Here is a 16,214-nt window from a genome sequence, read left to right as displayed (position 1 = left end):
TATGACCCACGTGTGCTTTTTTTCTCCTTTTTTTTCTGTAGATGCATATGTGTGTAGTGAGTCTAGAAAAGGTTTTAGGCTTAGCAGAGATGGAAATAAAAGGGTTTTGTATGCTGCTAGAGTCTTAAAGAAGATTACCATATAAATTAGAGCAGCAATTCAAGGCACGGAGCACAGAAATCCCTCCTGTCACAAATTAATCAGCTGAACGACCGACCGGACGCAGACAGACCAAGCTCTCCTCTCTCTCCCACAGACCCAGAGGAAATAACTCTCTCTCCGTTTGCCAGCCTCTCTCAGCCGCTCTCTTATCCCTCTGCAGTTGGGTTTTCATAATTGGTCTCTCCTTCTCATGCTGTCTCTCTCCTGTCCTCTTTGCCTTTCTCCGTCGCTCTCCTTTCTCCACTCCGTCTCTGTATCGCCTGCCCTCTCTGCCTCTTCCTCTCTCTCTGGTGAGCATTTTGAATCAGGATCACAGTGGGAAGTCAAGCTGCCCGCCTTGCTAGCTGCAGTGGATTCAGCTACAAACGTACACAAAGGGTTTGTTCACCAACACAAACGCACTCTTTCTCTCTCTCTCTCTCACGTGTACAGTTTGCTTGATGGCTGAAAAAGTCAAAAACAAGGTTGCTGCCCTTTGCTCTTCCATTTGGGGTTTAATAATCACTCTCTGTTTTTGTCCTCTTCCCTGTTCAGAGTTAAAAATGATTATTTGGAGGGAATAAAGCTGATATAAAACAGCCGCTATTAACTCTACCTCGGTCAGATCAGATGTGTGCAGAATGTGCATGTTTGCCTCTTTCAACGCAACAAAAAAAATGCAAATTTTCCATGCAAAAATTCCTCATAACAAAACAAGTTCAAGGTATGTCCATATGGTTTTGGCTGTTCTCAGACAAAGCAATTGTCTTCTACTACAAAATGTAAAACCCTGTGATTTAAATCAAAAACAAAGGCCAAAAAGAAAAAAAAGACTGTGGTTCATTCAAATTTCAGCCCTAAACCAAACACTGAGATATGTTCACCGATTCACCAACCAATTTTGAGCTTTGATGACCAAAGACAGCCAGTAGCTAAATTCAAACAGCCTCATTAATGTAGGGTCAGATTTTCACAGTGTGACTGCTGCTACTAACTGTATTATTTTGCTTCTTCAGGTCCAATTTCCGGTTTAAACATGTTTGCCTAAATTATTACAATATTACATTTGTCATTGTGTAGTGTAGAGTAGATTTACAGTGACTGAGCAGACTTGTATTTGAGCTGCAGTGTGTAAGGAAATGCAGGTGGAGAAAGGAAAAACTGGCTTCCAGTTGCTGCCTGCATAAAATTCTAAACTCTGACACTTAAACGTACAAAAGTACAATGACAACAGCTCCTACCACCTGAACTCTCTCATTCAGTTCTACACTTCCTCCCGCTCACTACGTCCAACCAACAAAAGGTGCCTGATACAACCACCACAACAGAGCCCAAGGTAGCTAGACTCTTGGCCTCTGTGGTTCCCCGGTTGTGGAACAAGTTGCCAAATTCTGTCCCTCTCAGTCTTTAAAGAAAGACTAAAGACCCAGCTCTTCACTGAACACCTTTGCACTTGACAGACTGCAAAAAGAAGAAAAAAAATTCCTATTACCTCCCGCAGTGCCTGTAGGCACCAAGTTCCTGTCACACTTGAACTTGTTTTATGGCTCTTATCCAGGTTGTTTTCTCCTTCTAGATCCTTGCTTGTGTTGTATCTACTGTCAGATGTTTGTCGCTTTGGATAAAAGCATCTGCTAAATGAAACTGTAGAATTGTAGACAGAGACAGGGACTTCATAGATCTGCACAGTCTGTAGGAAGCAACAATGTAGAGTTTAAAGAAAAGAACGGATTATTATCATTGAAAAAACTTCTATTTATGTAACTTTTAATACACAGAAGTGACTTTTTAGGGGCTTAATCAATGCCCAGAAAGGGATTTTAATCAATTCAGCATCAACAAATAAATTAATATAGACCTGCACTAGTCCCCAAAGTAGTAATGTTTATATAATGCAGGGGTGTCAAACTTATGGCCTATGGGCCAAAATCAACCCACCAGAGGGTCTAATATAATAGAAGACGTCAGGCTTTAAAAAAAAAAAAGAGAAGATGAGCTGACATGATATCTGCCCCCTCCGACTCACAGAGTGCTTTCTAAAACTTCTTTATTCCCTTTTGAAATCTGCATGCTGTCAGTAGCTGTGGTTCCACTTGTCATTACGATGCGTCTTTTTGCTTTCAGCCACAGCAGCACGCATCATTGTAAGCGACGGGTCTGGACTGCTCACATTTGGTGTCAGCTCTTCAGAAGCAGATATGGAAGTTGTCACACTCAAACTGTGATGGAAACTCTCCGCAGTCTGGATGCATTCCAGTCAAAATGCTCATCCACTTACAGCAAAGCAAAGAGATGGAGAGTGACAGCTTTTAAGAGTGAAGCACGCTCAGATTAAAAAAGGGACTGGAATGGAAAAAATTGGGATTATTTATTAAATGAAAACAGCTCGGGATATTTGCCAGAAAGCTGTGAGTGAAACTATCATCAAAACACGTAAAAAGACATTTATAAGAAGAGCTTAAGAAGCCAATGTACAATATGAAGAGCATATGGCAGCAGAATTTAAAAGTTAAGGTAAAAATACACAAAAAGATGTTTTTCTGCATCAACATACCAAAAAACAAGCTTGAGAACACAACAGTACGACGCCGCATAGTCAAAGTTAATTATAAAAACATACAGCAGGAGTGTTCCCTTGAGTTATACTGTGCTCATTAACTTATTTTTTAGCTCTTTAATCAGGATTTTTAATGCAGGTTCTCTGTTAAGATTTAAAAAAAAAAAAAAAATGTGTCAGCCTGTTTTATAATTGAAGGTAAATAATAATTCCCTCCATGAACACCAGATTGAAACATGCTGCAAGAATTGATTTTATTTCCCAATTTGTGTCTTTCTTTCTTTCTTTCTTTCTTTCTTTCTTTCTTTCCTTCCTTCTGTCACCAGATAGATGAATAAATTAGCTCACACCAGTAGATATTGTTAGGTTGGATACGAAGTGTTTCTCTTTTCAACCCTGGTTAACTGTGCATGTAATGACAATGCCATTAATAGATCCAAGCTCTGTAAATATGATGGCACAAGTTGGCCAAGGCTCATTACCACATGGCTTCAGTCCTGTTTGGAGATGATTGAACAGTGATCCGTCCTCACGAGGGAAACAAAGAGTAATGTTGACACCTATAAGAGTCTAGTTTGAGGTCAGTGCTCGGCCTCTACTATTTCTGATTATGTGGCAGCATCACAAGTTGCAACGTGTTGTGCTTTTTGCCAACTGACGGAGTCTAATTGAATCTTTTGGGTACGCTTGTCCATCTCCTACACACCTGCCTCATGTAACAGATGTGGGAAGAGTTCTTTTGCTTCAAATGACAGAGAATTTTTGGAACACATTTGATAACCAACCCTGTCAGCTTGCTGGATTTACTTTCTGCGTCATTATATGTCCTCAGAAACAGCATTCAGTTCAGAAATGGACTCCAAAATTATAATTTGCCATTGTGTGGAGTGAATTTACAGTTGTATTTGAGCTGGTGTGTTCAAACTGCACCGAGTGGGGAAGAAATGGTCAAGAGAGAGCCTAAGACCTCATAGATCTTTATAGATCTGGATTATATGTCCGAACTGCATGTAGGCTGCATACTTTTGAATCTAATCTTATAAGACTTATCTGTATGAAGGACATACAATGCAGCTGTTCAAACTGCTCGTAAAATCCTCTCTGCGTCATCTAGGAGATGAAAATGTGAGCTGGGTCACTTTCAGCTGGCGGGCAGCTGGCTCAGTGTGTCACCAGCGATCTTGAGAGCTCCCTCAGCTGTATTCTACATTTTGTTTCTACCGCAAAATGACAGCAATCAGAGAAAGTGACAACTGATTTACCCGCTGAATCGTTCAAAGGACAACTGCTACACATCCACTCAGAGGGCAAGTGGTGTTCACAGTGTTGGTCACAGCAGGGTGGTCTGTCTTACCACAAAGACACCACGCTGTTGTCAAGGTCATACCACCTCCGTGAGCGCTTTAGAGACGCTACCTACTGTATGGAACTGGAACACAAGCAGCTCCTGAAGGCGCTGATCGCCTGTTGTGATCTACAGTAATTGTAGGTCCAAAGTAGACAGAAAAAAAGGCTGGAAAAGCTGCTTTACAGGTGCACAGGGTTTGTTCTCAGACCTAACAACAGCTATTTTCATATTTCTAGGGATTGTTGAGTGTAATGTGTTGTTCTTGTGTAGAAGTTGAGTCACCGTAGTTGGGTGTAGTGGTGCAGATATGCACATATAGGGCATGTATTCACCTCAGGGCAACATTATTTACCAGGAAATGTATTAAAACAAAAATTCATCGCATTTGATCCCCTCAGGATACCTTTTGTCCTCAGGTAAACAGTTACTAAAGCTGTCAGTTAAATGCAGTGGAGCGATTCCCTCTGAACTGTAAAGTGCACACAAAAAGAAAGCATTAAGCTATAAACCCAGAGCAACATGGTTCATAAACAGCTCATAGGGGAGCAAATTGACAGCAAGTTGTTGGACGATACATTCAACATGGTGAAACATCTGTACAGTAGTAAATTTACAGTTTTTTGATTGCATTGAACATCATCCCTTTAAAATGAAACATAGCAGTCTAGTTAAGTGTAGATGGTAGGAGATCATCAAGCTATACAGTCTCCTCATCAACCAGTTTAGGGAGACATAATTCCAACCGTACATCTGTTATAATATAGTGGTCAACACTCTCTGGTGACTATATTTGTTATTTCACTTCTAACCACTACACATGTAATGCTTTTGAAAAGATTAAGTTCAGAATATTGGTGGAAAAAAACACCCACACACTCCAAATACTTTGTAAAAATATCTTCTCTCTGAAGGTTCCAAATACACAATGGTTCAGTCAAGGACATGAATCCACAAATACTCAAAATACATCGAGAAAACCGAGACGGAAAAAAAAACTGAAAGAGATCAAGAGGCGAACAGAGACAATGTGCAGAAGAGAAAAATATGACAGGAGCATGAAAGTATGCTGCAAATGAGAGATGGAAAATGGCTTCAGAGACAAAGAGAGATAGCCACCGTATTCATTTCCCCTCCCTCCATATTACAGCGCATTCATAACCTCCCGCTGCCACTCATGATGTAAGGCTGAGGCAATTAACCTCCTTCATCTGTCACACACTCGTGTGTCGCTCGGATGTCAGTGTTTTTGCCTGCATGCATGCGCGTGTGTTAGCAAAGCGCTAACTGGAGTCGGTGTGCATTTTATGGTTCTTATGTGTGCATGAGGCAGTTGACAGAGTGTGTGTGTGTGTGTGTTTCAGATCAAAGATAATCCCACTGCCTTTCACCTCAGGGAGATGATGTCATACTGCAAGTAGTGATGCTGGCAAACAGCTGACTTTACTCAGGATGCTAAAATCGTCTTTGTCTTGCAGCTGCAGCATGACATCATGCATTTCATCTTGACATGTACAATACATGACTAATACTGATGGAAACAGCGGTTGAGTAAGTCATGTTTTTAGAGCAGCTGATGCATCTATCCTCATTTGGAGATTTCGTTATTTTAATTCGACTGTGCTTGTTAATCACATGCATATGTTAGTTTTCTTGGAGCAGATTTACTCTGGGGGCCATGACTGAAAACAACACCACAAGAATTATTTTAGATGCCACTTAGTTGCAGGAGATAAAAAATGGATAATTATGTTTTTTCATGACATTTTGCTATTTTAAAATTAAACCAGCCAGAGTAACCTTTGCATGCATATTGACAAGTTGTAGCTAATGTGTGCTAACAATGGAGATTTGAATGCTGTGCTCCAACAATTTAGCCACAGGACTTTAAATGCATTATTCAGTGAATTTATTTAGATTTAGCACGATGAAATTGATTATTTTAATTACAATAAGCAGCCACTGTGCTGTTTAAGAACAAGTCAGCGTTTTACTGAAATGGATTGTATTCAGCAATTAATTAAAATGTTTTATCAATGATTCATATCCATGCATGGCTTACAATTACTAGTGCATACTGCAAAGGAACACGTGTTCTTAATTTGTATGTAAAAAAAAAAAGTCGTAAATAATTAAAATACAACATGACTCTTAGTGCCTCAAGTACTTTGGATAATCTACTGAACACACGTGTGCATAAATGGCAAATGCTCTGCACTTTAAACTGCTTTTCAAACTTAGCGGATATACAGAGCACTTTACAGTGGTTCTTATTCTAACCTGAGTTCTTCACAATGTCCTTTCTCTGGCTAGAGAAAGAGGCACAATGTTTCAGATTGATTGACAGAGATGTTGGGAAATATTGATTTAGATCAGTCCTAATGTGATCCTGACTGACATCAAAAATGCATGTTTCAGTTTAGGAAAATATAATGGTTTGGGTTAAACTACTAAATACTTCAGCTAACGCTGTTCAAAACTGTGCTGGACCAGATATCCAATGGGGAGCCTCGTATGAGCAGCATCATACACAACAATTCAGACTATTCATAATAAGATTGGAGATATTTGCAACTTTTATTTTGACTTGTCAAAACTGAATTGCAGATATCTATAGCTATCATTCTGATTGATCAGAAAGACAATATAGATATGTGGCCTAACAATTCTGTCCAGTCTTAGTGTAACTGCTATTTCAAAAATTACATTGTTGATTTCTGTAATTTCAGTTCAGGATAGTCAAATTTAGCTATCAGCAAAAGTTGACACCCAACAAGCTTGTCTACCAAAATGAGTGGTGGGTCCTTTAAAAAAAAAAAAAAAAGTGAGTTCACACTGGAGTATTATTTTAGGATGCTATGGTGGAAACAGTATGAGAATTTTTTCACAAAGAAAACGCACCAACATTTGCTGACTCAAGGTCACCTAGAATTATTATGTACCACACTGAATGCCAAGGGTATCGAAAAAAGACAAAGAAAGAAACGCCTTTTTTGCCCTGTTGAGCAGGAGATAAGCCGAGGCAGCGAGAAGACCCTCTTGCGAACGTGAGAGTCCCAACTAATTACCGTCATGAAGTCAGAATCCAGTCATTTAGAAACTCCTTCTGACCGCAAACAGACACTGCCCGCCTTAAAAACCACCAAACGGCTGACGGGGTTACGACTGATTTGCCGAGCAGCGGCTTAGATGCACAACATGTGTACACACAAACACGCACAAGAACAAATTCATACAAACTCACAAAGGCAGATAACAGGAGCTGTAATTACAGAGTCGCAGTTCAGCCGTGGGTGAAGAAAGAACGCCTTATTGCAAACACAGGCAGACTCACACATCTAAGGATGCGATGTTGTACCACGACTATGGCTATAATTGCTACCATAAAGGAAAAGGGGGAGATAAGTGCAGATATGGCTAAGGGTGGACACTCTCTAACGCACAAACATATAATTATAACGAGTTCATAGATTAGGACACAGACACTTTGCAAGAAGAAGGTCAACAAGAATTACGGCGTGGTGTGTAGCTCTTCAAGGTTATCACAATTTGTGTGTGTGTATTTATATGTTTTGCATACCCACTCAAGACATCAAAGTGTTTCACAGCAAAATGTGGTGATTTGCCTCTTACTCTCTTTCTCCTTTTCTTGAAAGGTTCAATCGTGTGTGTGTGTGTGTGTGTGTGTGTGTGTGTGTGTGTGTGTGTGTGTGTGTGTGTGTGTGTGTGTGTGTGTGTGTGTGTGTGTGTGTGTGAGAAAGAATTTGTCTCATGAGAGAAAGCGCCTTTGTCTATTCCAGTATGTGTGTTTGTGTGTGCAGGGAAAAAGAGTGGACAGTAATTGGTAGGCAGGAGAAAACTCGCTCCATTTTCTTGCTTGGCTGATCCCTGTATGTTGAATTCAGGTGAGGATTAAGAACAGGAAAGAGGTGCAATGGAATTTTGTGTAAGTGATTTACTGCCTTCGGTACAAAACTTTTTTTTTAATGTTCTCTGTTAATTACAGCAGCACAGTGATGACTTGAAGCAATCATTTAAAGGTTCTATTTTGAAATGGTAAAATAACATTTGAAGTGCATCACTCCTCCATAATTAAGAGTGCTTGACACCCTCGAAGTAACATACTTGCACACCTCTCTATTCATTCTGCAATCGATAGTATGCGAACATGGACAAAGACCACACATGCACACAAAAAAACATGTAGTAACATCCTGACACCTAGAAGAAGAGTTGTTTTGTTTGTGTTTGACTGGGCAGCATGAAATAAAGAGAAAATAGTGAGTTTGGCAGCTTAAAGTTAGAATCAGCGAGTGCAATTCAGTGCAGGTTTTGTCAAATTCAGTGAATGTCTTCTCGCAGTTCACTAGCTATCCTCTGAAAACAAAGCTGATGTTTGTCCTCAGACCTGGTTTTGTGAATGAGACATATACAAAGTGATTCTGACTGATCCTGTGCATGTTCCTGTTTGAGAACAGAAAAGAGCGAAATGAACAAGGAGGGTAGATGAGAAGGAAACAGGGCAGTAAATCTGGCATGTGAATGATAATCTTTCCCAAAATCACAGACTCCGCCAAGAACAGGACACAGGGAGGGGAGAACATTACAAACCTCCTGACATACAGAGTCCACTTTGCAATTCTGTCAACAGTGCAGTGTAGTCTGCACAGTCTCACAGTTTAGGCTAAATTTGTTAGAAAAACCAAAAAGCCACCATGAGACACAGTTCAGTTTATTTACCCAAGATACATAACAGAAAATGCATGTAACGCTATGAACTAAGAACTAAAACTGAAACTGCTTATGGGAACAGAAGAAACCAGAGCTAAAGAATCATCTAAAGTAGCGAGGAAGCTAAAGTTTCTAGGAAGCTATAAGGCCAAAGCCCAAAAACTAACAGTCTGGGAAAGCACAGCAAGGGCTAACTAGGTGTATACATATGTCACTTCTGCTCAAGATGAATCTGAACTAACCAGAAGTTTTCAAAGAGTGTGACAGTTAGCTTAAGCAAAACAGTACAAAATGAGATTTCAGCAAACTCAGTACAGTTGTCAGCATAAACAGAGGGCAAACAGGGCTTCAGTCAAATGCTAACAAGCAGGTACAAGAATAGCATAACTAATACCAGTAGAGGACTGACTGGGAAAGACTACAGTTCTTAACTAGCAGAGTTCAAGGCTGGTCGGAACAGCATGAATGGGTCATACAAGCATCTCTAGACCAGGGACTGTTACAAAATTTTGAGCCTTCATACAATTTAAATTGGCAATTTATACAAAAATTCACGCCATGTACAGTTAGCACGAATGGAGGAATTAGCTATAGAGACCAAAAACATTTTTGAACTGCAGTTTTTGGCATTTCTATTTTGATTTTTCATCCCCAGATGTTGCCACTTGGCTACATGTGGAGCCCAGAGTCTAGCACATTTGATAAATTTGAATGTTCCATTCTTGAAAGTACTTCCCACAGAGGCCAAGGTGAACACAGTCAATTATTTTAATTTTGAGTGCTTGCTGCTGGCAGTGCAACACCATTATAGTGTCCAGTTTGATGTCTGCATGCATTATTCCTGTTGCCCTCGGGTGGGATCAGGTTGGGGTTATTGGATGCAGCTTTTTCATGAAAAACACTTTTGATTTAATAGCTGAATTCATCCTCATGAATGTCTATAAAAAAAATGTGCCTTTAATGTAAAAGTTACAAGCAGTAGTTCGAGAATAGGTCATTCCTTCAAGAGCACAGTTAAGCTTTATTGGGATGAATGTTGATGAAAGTAAAAATAGCAGGGAAATATTTCGACTTACCAGATGAGTTATCTAATGCCATTTTGATACACAATCCTAAAAGTGATATGAAAATGTCAGCATCAAAAACATTGTTTACTTGTACTCTGATTGAAGGCTTGACTGACATAGACTTCTTTAGCATCTAACAGACACAAAAACCCTACAAACTATGTACAAACTTATTTTTTAAGGATTTAGTGTGACCATTCATTGCCAATTTCTCAGTCTCCATTCTTTTTGAACAATTTAAGTGTTTTTTTCTTCTTTTAACTTTCTTTTCTGGATGCTTTAGCCACATGAAGCCACTTGGAAACAGTGACAAGAGTGAAAAAGAGTAACAGGATTCATTTGGAAATAGTGAAGTCCAGTATTGACCCTCTGTTAGGCTGTTTTATGGCTGTGTAGTTGCTAAATGCTCCACTGTGTCTAACAGTTAGTGGCTGACTTTATTTCTCATCTGTTTGGTACTGGACAGATTGTTTAGTGGGTGTATCAGAGCTTTTTCCACTTAAAAAAGCTTCTGTCTTTGGCTGAATTCACTAAAATGTGCCAAAAAAAAGCTGAAATTTGTGTGAATCTGCATTGGATCTTTTCTAACCTTTCTTGTAAGTGGCCAAACCTCAAATCTTTGCTGCAATTTTTCTGTGTTTATGTCCCAAAATAGACTCTATAGGTAGCTTTTCACTGCAAGAACTTTGGGCAGACGTGGACTGTAATTGGTTTCAGCCATTGTTTACGTTGTGCTGTGGGATCTGACAGCTTCAAATGTGATGTTATTTTTAAGGTTAGAATGAATCACCTGAGGCCAAAACCAACTCTGGTAACTCCAGTTCTATGAGCACACAAGGAGTAGAGCAATGGAGGTTTGTTGCTGTTGTGAGTCAGTCTGCCTGCTAATGACCAATGATCATTAGGCAGCTTTGTCAAACAAATAGTCAAAAATCAATTATGGATCAAAAGTTGGAGTCTTCAGAAAGTTCTGAAGAAAGAGTCTTCAAGCAGTGTTCAGAGTCTGATGCGAATAATATTTATACAACACAGAAGCTGTAAGAACAAACATGAGCAAAATTTCCAGATTTTAACTGACTACACAAAGCGCTACATCGTCTTATATACTCATACAAACTTCTCCTAAACTCTCTTCTTTCATTCTGGAAAGCCACAACCCATCATCTTAAGACCCAATCAGGATGTATGTATGTAATTGTATCAAAAATTAGACCACCTCCTCTTTTTTATTTCTGCTCAGGTAGCATTATTTCTGCTCAGTGTGACCTTGGTTTCAACTCACGAGTGCAGATGAATAGAGGTCATGCAATTCCAGTCTTATCGCCTTGTATGGGCATTATGGGCTTCCATTGGGCTGCTGCTTTCCACAGGATTATTTAGTGTACTCATAACTTCAGTTGACATGTTAGGTCTTCCAATCTTATCATTGTTTGCTCTTAAATTTGATTCACACATATTGCTCGTCTGATTTTATCATTTGTTCAATCTTAAAATGCCACAGCATTAAGTTAATTTAAATGGTAATCTTTACATTGTTCATGGCAATGTTAGAGACGACAAATTTGAACAATCAGCACTGAGTACTTTTTTCAGTGAGTCTGTACTTTTTTCTTCCCAGAAAATGGAACCAATTAGGTTACCAGAGGTGGATCCTTTGGTTTGAACAGACACAAAGGTTCAGACCACCTCAAATGACCCACAAGTTCTATCATTGGCTTTTTGCCGACAATGTGGACCTGGGGCCTTTGGGAGCGCCAAGTGTTTGTCCATTTGTCTGCTTTGACAATCCGCTTCACATCTTTAACAATGGCTGAGTTCTGTTCAAGCATCTCACTCACCCATAACATGTTTGATAGTGTTTCACCCTGAAATTCTGCCTTTATTATTGTTATAGCTTACACCTCTACTTTTCCTACTGTCACATATCAAAGTGTCTTTAAGAAAAGCATCTATCATGCTAGCTTTGAGAACATGTGTCAGTGTTTTCAGGCAGCTGTAAATCCAGTAACTGTCTGTGTTGCTGTGTCTGCTGCTCACTAAAACCTACTAAATATTTCAGCAGTTACTGGCCCTGAGATGTCTTTGTGTCTGTCTTCCTTCCTCTGTTTTTTCCTCTGCATTGCTTTCTTTCACCTTCCCGTCTCTCTGCTGTCCTCTTCAGGTGTTTTGTGGAACCTGTCGTCATGTGACGCCCTGAAGATGCCCATCATCCAGGATGCTCTGGCCGTGCTGACCAACGCTGTGATCATCCCACACTCGGGCTGGGACACCTCGCCTCATACGCAGGAGGACCGCAAGCTGCACCTACACTCCTCTCAAGTCCTCCGCAACGCCACAGGCTGCCTCCGGTGAGTGTCGCAATCTGTTTCTCCAATGTTTTATCCGCTTTATTTTTTAAAAATCTTCATCTCCAACATGTTGTTCTTAGTTACTGTATGACCCAAAGTATTCACACATTTTAAGTATAAAATATTATATAACTGTTCAGTCTGTTCACAGTCTGCTCACTTTCAAACACAGAAAAAAGTTCCTCTTACTTCAAACCACTCTGTTATTTTTAGATTGTAGTCGGTGTTATTTTTAACACTCTTCACACAGAGAACTGATAGACTTTGCTGCATTTAAGATGACTCACCGTTTGGCTTTAGAGCTGCTGTGCCTTTTCATTTTCTCACTTGAGACATGATGGTAGTCATACAGTGCAGTCTGGAAGTAGTAGAACCGTGACACATATTTTTTTTTCTTGGTCTTGTTTTGGCCTTGAGTGCCAGCGTGTTGGATTTCAAATGGAACGGTGACTTTGAAGTTAAAGTGGGGAATATTGCTTTGTGTTTTCATATGTATTGTCAATAAAATATAGAAATTACCTAAATATAGGCCATCGTCAGGGCTCGGTCTTTACCTGTGGTGTGTAGAGAATTGAACTATTTTGCATTTTGTTGTGCCATTTTTAGTTTGTAGTGTTTCATATTGTCATATTTTGGAGTACAGATACTTAAAGGCAATGCACCATGTGGTAAAAATGCCCCGTCTTTTCACCTTAATTTACAGTTTTTTTTACCTTTTATCGAGGGACCACACAAGCAGCTGACATAATAATCACAGTATAAAATCAAAAGCAGAAAGTGAGATGCGTATTGCTACTGATTAACTGCATTAATGCACCCTACACCTTAGCTAATTATATGGATCCCTACAAAAAATGCACGAAAGTACCTTATGCCTTTTTGTGTAATGCGTATAAATTGCCTTGTTGAGGGTGTTAATTGACTTGGCTCATTTTTACTAATTATGAATATCAGGTACAAGAGGATAAGAAGCGGGAATAATGAAGGCCTGTTTGATAGCGGTGGTGTCAGAATAACCTCACGACTAATACATCATCTGCCACCGTCATTAAACATGCTGTGTGTGCTGAGACAGCGCTCCCTCTTTACTCTCCAGTGTGTAACATTCAATAAATACGCTCAGCAGATCTGATAGAAATGTATACATGCAGAAGTATTAGGTTTTACACTTTTCTTTTATAAATGCCGTCTAATGTTTAATCTTCAGGAATCCATCATGATGCTGTTTTGTGTTCAAAGATACTCAGTCACCACTTGTCTGCTCCTTATTTTAGACCACCTGTGTTCTCCACTTCGCAGAATTCAATAGATGCATAAAAGTATTCAATTCTGTAATTCAAAGACATTTATAGCCATGCACCCATTTCAATAACAGTATGTCAACTTTAAAGATACATAGACACCACAAAGGTAGCTGGTGCATGTAATTATGATAGTCTGTGTAGACCTACATATTTACTATGTGTTTATTTTACCTTGCTGAGCCACATAGATTGTTTTAGCATTGTTACATTGTTAAATTTACACATATGAGTTTTATAGTAAATTTCAGCTCATTCTGATCTGCACTTAGGTCTAAAGATCTCTAAAAGGCCATTGCACACCACATGTTCAGTACCAAACAGCAGACAGGTGTAGTGAGCAAGTGGCGGGTGAAGATTATGAGACATTTGAGGCTAACTTTTCCAAGGTGGACAGAAACACAACTCCAAATGAATGTTAATGTTGCTCATGCAGAAATAATTAATGTACAATGGTGGAAAAAGTTTTCAGACACCTTATACATTTAATGTATATTACATGAAGAATCACTCCTCACTCTGTGAGGGCGTGAAAAACACTCCAGAAAGGTTTTCTTTGAAAAAAAAATCATCATGAATTTTGGCACAAAAAAAAACGCCTTACTATACTATGTCGAAAAAAAATGCCATTTTTCAAACATGTTGTAAAAACATGCCATATGATGAAATAATGTAAAGGAGGGCGTGAAAAACACTCCAGAAAGGTTTTCTTTGAAAGAAAAATCATCATGAATTTTGGCACCAAAAAAACGCCTTACTATACTATGTCGAAAAAAAATGCCATTTTTTCAAACATGTAAAAACGTGCCATATGATGAAATAATGTAAAGGAGGGCGTAAAAAACACTCCAGAAAGGTTTTCTTTGAAAAAAAAAAATCATCATGAATTTTGGCACCAAAAAAACGCCTTACTATACTATGTCGAAAAAAAATGCAATTTTTCAACATGTTGTAAAAACATGCCATATGATGAAATAATGTAAAGGAGGGCGTGAAAAACACTCCAGAAAGGTTTTCTTTGAAAAAAAAATCATCATGAATTTTGGCACCAAAAAAAACGCCTTACTATACTATGTCGAAAAAAAATGCCATTTTTCAAACATGTTGTAAAAACGTGCCATATGATGAAATAATGTAAAGGAGGGTGTGAAAAAAACTCCAGAAAGGTTTTCTTTTAAAAAAAAAAAAAAATCATCATGAATTTTGGCGCCAAAAAAAACGCCATAATATACTGTCAAAAAAAAATGCGACAAAAACGTCGTAGTTTAGTATGTCGTCCAAAATATGACAACAGCATCATAGTTCAGTATGCCGTTCAAAATGTCACACAAAATGTCATAGTTTAGTATGTCGTCCAGCAACTGGAAAAGAAGTGCCCGTGTAGCTCAACTGGTTGAGAGGGTGACCCATTATCAGGAATATGTCAGAGACACCGGTTCGATTCCACCTCATGGCCATTTACTAAGCTGATGTATTTTAGTACGTCATAGTTTAGTCTGTCGTACAAATGTCACTAAAGCGTCATAGTTTAGTATGTCGTCCAAAATATGACAAAAACGTCATAGTTTAGTATGTGGTCCAAAATATGACTGTCGAAAAAAAATGCCATTTTTCTAACATGTTGTAAAAACGTGCCATATGATGAAATAATGTAAAGGAGGGCGTGAAAAACACTCCAGAAAGGTTTTCTTTGAAAAAAAATCATCATGAATTTTGGTGCCAAAAAAACGCCTTACTATACTATGTCGAAAAAAAATGCCATTTTTCAAACATGTTGTAAAAACGTGCCATATGATGAAATAATGTAAAGGAGGGCGTGAAAAACACTCCAGAAAGGTTTTCTTTGAAAGAAAAATCATCATGAATTTTGGCGCCAAAAAAACGCCTTACTATACTATGTCGAAAAAAAATGCCATTTTTCAAACATGTTGTAAAAACGTGCCATATGATGAAATAACGTAAAGGAGGGCGTGAAAAACACTCCAGAAAGGTTTTCTTTGAAAAAAAAATCATCATGAATTTTGGCGCCAAAAAAACGCCTTACTATACTATTTTTATAGTATTTTTCACGCCCTCTTTTACGTTATTTCATCATATGGCACGTTTTTACATGTTTGAAAAATGGCATTTTTTTTCGACATAGTATAGTAAGGCGTTTTTTTGGCACCAAAATTCATGATGATTTTTTTCTCAAAGAAAACCTTTCTGGAGTGTTTTTCACGCCCTCCTTTACATTATTTCATCATATGGCATGTTTTTACAACATGTTGAAAAATTGCATTTTTTTCGACATAGTATAGTAAGGCGTTTTTTTGGTGCCAAAATTCATGATGATTTTTTTTTTTCAAAGAAAACCTTTCTGGAGTGTTTTTTACGCCCTCCTTTACATTATTTCATCATATGGCACGTTTTTACATGTTTGAAAAAATGGCATTTTTTTTCGACATAGTATCGTAAGGCGTTTTTTTGGCGCCAAAATTCATGATGAGTTTTTTTTCAAAGAAAACCTTTCTGGAGTGTTTTTCACGCCCTCCTTTACGTTATTTCATCTTATGGCACGTTTTGACAACATGTTTGAAAAATCGCATTTTTTTTCGACATAGTATAGTAAGGCGTTTTTTTGTGCCAAAATTCATGATGATTTTTCTTTCAAAGAAAACCTTTCTGGAGTGTTTTTCACGCCCTCCTTTACATTATTTCATCAGTGAGAGCTGCAAGTTATGG

At 38.6% G+C, this 16,214-nt stretch overlaps 1 protein-coding gene across 8 annotated transcripts in view; it reads left to right on the top strand.

Moving 5' to 3' along the window:
* Positions 1-13,905, top strand: part of LOC111580727 (catenin delta-2-like) — a 191,691-nt gene extending 177,786 nt beyond the window's left edge. For 4 of the 8 annotated variants that reach the window (XM_055014456.1, XM_055014459.1, XM_055014458.1 and 1 more), the window contains one exon: positions 12,003-13,904. In XM_055014456.1, coding sequence (XP_054870431.1) covers positions 12,003-12,193 — 191 coding nt within the window. In that variant the 3' untranslated portion in view covers positions 12,194-13,904. Of the gene's footprint in view, positions 1-12,002 lie in introns of all 8 variants that reach the window. The other 4 variants (XM_055014457.1, XM_055014463.1, XM_055014461.1 and 1 more) reach the window with 2 other exon arrangements.
* Positions 13,906-16,214: the final 2,309 nt, after the last annotated feature.

This window comes from Amphiprion ocellaris, chromosome 10, assembly GCF_022539595.1.
Source record: "Amphiprion ocellaris isolate individual 3 ecotype Okinawa chromosome 10, ASM2253959v1, whole genome shotgun sequence".
NCBI lineage: Eukaryota > Metazoa > Chordata > Actinopteri > Pomacentridae > Amphiprion > Amphiprion ocellaris.
Note: the sequence above shows the minus strand (reverse complement) of the source record. Positions and strands in the feature narration are given on the sequence as shown.